This window comes from Hippopotamus amphibius, chromosome 11 (genome assembly GCF_030028045.1).
Source record: "Hippopotamus amphibius kiboko isolate mHipAmp2 chromosome 11, mHipAmp2.hap2, whole genome shotgun sequence".
NCBI lineage: Eukaryota > Metazoa > Chordata > Mammalia > Artiodactyla > Hippopotamidae > Hippopotamus > Hippopotamus amphibius.
In genome coordinates, this window is record NC_080196.1 from 42,847,366 (window position 1) to 42,853,098 (window position 5,733).

Consider the following 5,733-nt stretch of genomic DNA (forward strand, 5'->3'; position numbering starts at 1 on the left):
CCATGCTGGCTGGGCAGCAACTTCCTGCTGGAGAATTCCCGGATCCTCCCAGGAGGCTGCAAGCTGGGCCTAGGAACTTAGGAAGGAGGGAAGTCAGGGCTGCTCTATGAGGGGCGGGTCTGTGGCAGCAGGGGCTCCCCCTGTGGCACTCTGGGCCCTGGGTCCTTCCCCACGCCTGGGTCAGGGGCACCAAACCTCCCGTCCTCCAGCTCAGACGGAACCCAGGGCTCTGCAACTGGGGCGGCCTGGCAGCCTGTAGGCATGGACTAGAACTAGACTGAGACCCTGGGTACACTGAGCTTGTTCCTGGGTGGAGGATGGGGGCGGGGTCCTCAGACAGACAGCCAAGAAGGCTAAAGTCACATTGAGTTTTATTAATAACATCACAGGCCTGAGTCTGAAGCGTGGGGACAGTCTGTCAGGCAGGCCCCCCCTGCAGACACATGGACACCGTTTACTGAAGACCCCTTGGACCTAGGGGCTCCTTGAAGTGCCCTAAGAAGAGGGGGCTATGACCCTGTGCGGGCTGCAGGACCCCGGGGCAGGGCAGACTCGGGCCAGCACCAGCTTCACTCTGGAGGCCAGTTTCCCATCTCATCCACCTCTTCAAGGAGCAGGTGCTGGGGGGCGGAAGTGGGTGAAGGAAGATGCCTTGGCATCTTTGGGCTCTCCTCTCCCTACTCTGCAACCCCAGAACCTTCCCACCTGCCCCCAGCGACAAGCACCCCAAGGCCACTTTTCCAGACCCTCCCCCAGGTGCCCACAGTGGGCCAGGCCCACCAGTCCTGAGCCACCTCCCTCCTATAGAATGGAGGCACCCTGCTCCCTCCAGCCTGGGGGATTCCTGGGAAGCCCCCGGAGCCAGGCACCCCAGCCAAGCCCGCCCCTCTCTCACCTCTGTCCTGGGCACCACACCGAGGGGGCTCTGCACCCTTCCCTCCCGCCTAGGGTGGAGCTTCTGCTGCCTCCGTGCCCCTCCCCCAGGTCCCCAGCATTCCCCAAAGGCTGGGGGGCGGCTTCCTTTCCCCTCAGCTTGGTGTCCCTGAGGTCAGATAAGGAGAGAGTGGGGGGGAGGGCGGGTGGTGATGAGGACAGGACCCTTGTACCACCCACGGGAGGATGGTATTCCTGAGGCAGCCCTGTCCCCAGGTAAGGACTCAGCTGGGCCCCCACTTGCTACCATCCAGAAACTCCCTAGGGACCCCCAGTGGCGCTCAGGCTACCCTAGGACTGCCTTTCCTGGGGTCCTGGAGGGGAGGGGGAGGAGAGGAGGGGAGGAGAGCTCCCTTTAGTAGGAAAAGGCAAAAGCAGGGGCCCTGTCAGAGCAACAACCTGGGGGGTTTAGGGTGAGGTTCCACAGAGCACAGAGGGGCGCCCAGTGACATGGCCTGCAGGCTTAGAACAACAGGAAGGCTGCCCCTCGGTGCCCAGTAGGCAAGTATTTCTGGTATTAATGACCCCCCAAGGGGTGAGTCATAATCCCTGATGCTGGAGTACCCTTTGCAGTTGATGGTTACACACTCTTCAGCTCATTTGATCCTCCAATGGTCCCCTTTTCAGGTAAAGAAACCAAAGCCCACGTTCAAAGTCACGGAGCAAGTCATGCCAGAGCAGAGACTAAAGACTTTGCTCCTTCCTTTCATAAACTACACAGACCGTCAGAGGCAGATGTCCAGTGAATGAAAGGATGAACTGATGAATGAGTGGAAATTAACCCAAAGAGGACATTGACACATTTTTCAACAACAGATCCATCAATGTGCACTCAGAGAAGCTGGGACGGGCCTAACCTTTAAGGCCAATGTCAAGGAGGGTGGGCTGTAGGTGGTTCTTGGCATGACCGGGCAGGTAACTCACCTGCACCTGTGTGTGGGGGGTGGGGAGGTGGGCGTGGTGTGAATGGGAGAGAACACAGAAAAAGACAACATTATGCGGGTGACAGATGCGCAGGAAAGCCTTAAAGCCACCTAGACAACTCCCCTCATTGTAGGGATGAGGACACGGAGGCCCAGAGAGGGGAAGGGACTTGCCCAAGGCCACACAGCAAGTGAATGGCAGTGAAGCCTTAAAAATGGACTCGGGTCAAGTGAGAGAGAGACTGATGGAGAAGTGTGTGTGCAGGCGGTCAGGGTCCTGCTCTCAGAGATACCACCACCAAGAAGAAGTTATTCATTTCCTGCCCAGCATGGGGGTTGGAGAGGGGAGGCCTCCAGCCCCACTCTCCCAGGCACCCTCAGGCAGACGGTGAGGGCGGGCTGGGCGGGCATACCTGGCCATCCACAATGCCCACCTCCTCCAGGGTGATCTCTGGCTGGGCCAGCAGCTCCTGGCCCTCGTGGCCGCCCATCTTCCAGAGGCGGGACTGCCGTTGTACTACCAGAAGCTTCTTTAACTCCGACTCCACGAAACCTGAGAGCCCGAGAGATGGGCATGGGACAGGCAGGAGCTGCTGGAGATGGAAGGAGGCGGCGGCGGCGCCAGCTCTCCCCACCTCACCCGGCCCTGGGCAGCCCCAGCCACCCCCAGCCAGGCCCCCTCCAGCCAGACACCACCTCCCCATGCCCTGCCGTCCCCAGGACACTCCCTTTCCATGGGCTCCTTCCCTCCGGCTTGAGTGTGAGCCTCTTTACCTACCTCCTGGGGACAGCAGGCGAGGGGCAGACATCCGCCCCAGCCCCACCCTGCCGCCTCCAGCCGCCCGTTCCAGAGCACAGACCCGGATCAACCCACACTGCCTGGGGTCCGGTCCTAGCACTGCCACTCACGAGCGGTATAATCGGACAAGTCACTTAACCTCTCTGTGCCTCAGTCTCCTGACAGTGAAGACCGTAACAGGACCTACCTCAGAGTTATAACGCAGTATTTCGTGAAAAGTGCTTAGAGGAGGGTTTGGCCCATAGTACTGGCTATGAAAATGTCAACAGTGATTTTATTAGAGCATGTTATTACCACTAAGCCATCTGCTCAGCATGTCAGGGCGGCAAGGGGGCTGCAGGGGGAGAGGGGGCCTTCTGGGGCACGGTCACAGCTGTGCACGCACGATGGGAAAACCAGGGATGGAGGTGGCCACGGAAGGAGTTAGAAATCCAGGCTGGGAAGGGGTGGTTCTCAAGGAGCTGCAGTCTCAGTCATAACCCACCCCCACCCCTCCACCCTCCGCTGCCTCCCAGGCCCTGAGGGAGGAGGACCCTTTCTAGACCCAGCTCAGCTCAGGTCTCCCAGCCCTGGAGGGCATCTTAGGTCCTCTGGTTCCACCTGGTGGTGATAACTGGTATTGCACCATGCGCCACTGGCCAAAGTGGGGCTCCCTCTGTGGGGAGGCTGGTTGGGTGGGGAGGTAGGGGCACCACACTTACCTACTGTATCTGTCGACCTAAACGTCTCATGCAGCGGCGACTGGAGGGTGACAATGCCTGGGACACAGAGCTTGAGCGAGCTGTCCTCCTCCTCCGTTTCCTCTTCCTCACCTTTCTCCTCGCAGGGCAGGCCTTCCTTGAGAGGGAACTGAAGGTGTGCCCGTGACTGAGCAGGTGAGGAGGGCGGGGCCTGAGCCTACAGCCCCACCCCCACCACGACCCAACACAGAAAGTAGGAGGGAACAACGGCTCTCAAGAGGTTAAGACGGACGGCTGCTCGCCCTGGGCCCCACCCAGGCCTCACACTGCCCGCTGGCCACACACACCTTGGTCAAGGCTGATTTCTGCAGCTGCTTGTAAAAGCTGAGGAGGCGGTTCCAGGGAGCTGCCCCCACTTTGGAGGAGGCCAGCCTGAGGTCTCCTGTGGAGGGGCAGTAGTCACTGACAGGGCACAGCCGTGAGAGGCAGGCCAGACCCAGGTGGACACGGCCATCAAGAGGCCGAGCTGAGGGCCAGGTTTCCTTGTGTTCTTTAGCAAACACCTGCTATGTGCCAGGCACAGTTCTGGGCACTTCACAAAAAAGTCTCATTTAATCCTTGCTACTGCCCTCTGAGATAGGTACTACTATATTCCCATTTTACAGATGAGGAAACTGAGACACAGAAAGGTTGAGTGACTTGCCACCATTACACAGCTTGGCCTAGTGGAGCTGGGATTCAAACGCAGACAGCCTACCTCCAGCATCCTCTCAGACTGCCCTGCATCCTTCCCGGCCCTATACCCCTAGCATGTCCCCCACGCCTCTGGCCGCCACACTCACCATCAAGCAGACACTCCTCCTCCTCCTCCCTGGTGAAGGCCTCGGGGCTGACCTCCAGTGGCCCCATGGCCCTTTGCGTGCATCCTTGCTCCACCACCAAGGCTTGGGCAAAGTGGCCCCTGATCCCAAAGCATAGTCAGATGGGGGTGGCAGGTGGGGCCCAGAGATGTAGTGAAGACTCTCTGAACCCCCCAAGTCTCTCCCAGAGGCGCTGCTCAGCCTCCTCCAGCCTCCTGCTCCCAACTACTCCCCGCTCTGCCCCCTGGGGTCTACATCACAGAGGGGAAAATCCCTCCCCAAAAGTAGGGTGAGGAAGGATGTGGGGAGCAGCGGAAGACGTGGGCCCCCTTCCTCACCAGGGGTGGTGCCAGGTCCAAACAGGAGCGGGAACCGGGAGAGAGTGGGGAGGGAAGGCAGGGGAGTGGGGCCCAGGAAGGAGCTGAGAAGTAACAGGAGCCCCAGCTCACCCCGGCGCGCCCTTCCCCCTTCCCCGTCCCTGGCCTGGCCCCCTTTCCTTTTGGTGCCTCCATCCACAATCCCTCGCGTGTGGGGATGACCCCCGTCTCTGCCTCACCCCACCCCCCACACCTTCAGGTTCCTCTCCACCCTCGATGTGTCCATCCATGCCCACCCAGCCCTCTGCCCACCCAAGGAGTCCGTTCCTGGGCCCTTCCCAATCGGGGCCTCCCATCTCAGGCCCACATCCTTCCCCCCTCTTCCATCCAGACCTCCCCCAGTTCCTCTCTCCCAGGCTCCTTCCCAACATCCACGGCCCAGCCCCTCACCTTTGTGAGGTCCCTGTATCCCCCGATGCCTGCCCTGCTGCCTCCTCCTCCTCCTCTTCCCTCTCCTCCAACTCAGACAAGTTGCCCAGCACCTCCTGGCGTCCTCTGGGCAGGACTGGCTTCACCTCTACACTCTGAGCCACGACCCTTAGGACCTCCACGGGGGTAGGGGTCTGGGCCCCTGTGTCCCCCGTTCCCAGCCCTGAGAGACTGGGCCGTGGCAGGGCCACAGAGAGGGTGTAGGGCAGCGTGGCGGGCGGCCTGGACCCCTCCCTCCCCGCTCCTCCCTGGCAGTCAGTCATCAAAGGGATGGCGTCCTGCTCTCGCAAGGGACAAGACCGACCCCCCAGCAGGGCCTTGCCTGAGCTCTTTGGGCTGCCCTTGCTCCCCACCAGGCTGCGGAAAAAGCGAAACATGGAGGAGCGGCCCAAAATTCGGGATTGAGGGCTTGAGGCTGGGGTCTCCATCCTGAGAAGGACCCTGACGCAGAGGGAGGGGCCGCAGCAGCCACCTCAGGACCAACTGCTTAAGAACAGAAGGAGTTTTCAGATGAAAACCTCCAGTTGGAAACTTCCAGGAGTTCTAGAAGGCAAAGGTGGGGGAGGGGTGGGGGGAGAAGGAGGGGGGATGCGTTGGAGGCGGACAGCGCAAGGGTTTGATGAGGCAGGGGAAGGGGGCCTGGGGACTCAGCCTGAAGGGGGAGGGGGTTGGTGAGGCTCCAGGAGACACTGGGGTGGGGGGCAGGTACAGGTGGCTGGAGGAACCCCACCT

At 60.8% G+C, this 5,733-nt stretch overlaps 1 protein-coding gene across 1 annotated transcript; it reads right to left on the bottom strand.

The window, feature by feature from the left end:
- Positions 1–378: 378 nt before the first annotated feature.
- On the bottom strand, positions 379–5,429 carry LOC130831629 (gametogenetin-binding protein 1-like). The gene is made up of 6 exons (XM_057699921.1): positions 4,963–5,429; positions 4,178–4,296; positions 3,683–3,777; positions 3,357–3,504; positions 2,270–2,409; positions 379–620 (listed from the first exon to the last, which is right to left on the bottom strand). Exons 1-6 carry the CDS (start codon positions 5,427–5,429, stop codon positions 570–572), a joined length of 1,020 nt encoding a protein of 339 aa, XP_057555904.1. The 3' UTR covers positions 379–569.
- Positions 5,430–5,733: the final 304 nt, after the last annotated feature.

What these genes read in the sequence shown, in the direction of transcription:
- LOC130831629 (XM_057699921.1), bottom strand. Translation starts at nt 5,429, where the DNA reads ATGGAGACCCCAGCCTCAAGCCCTCAATCCCGAATTTTGGGCCGCTCC. An exon ending in GGAGGAGTGTCTGCTTGATG is followed by an intron (nt 3,778 to 4,177) that starts GTGAGTGTGGCG and finishes GCCCCTCCACAG; the next exon opens with GAGACCTCAGGCTGGCCTCC. An exon ending in AGAAATCAGCCTTGACCAAG is followed by an intron (nt 3,505 to 3,682) that starts GTGTGTGTGGCC and finishes GCACACCTTCAG; the next exon opens with TTCCCTCTCAAGGAAGGCCT.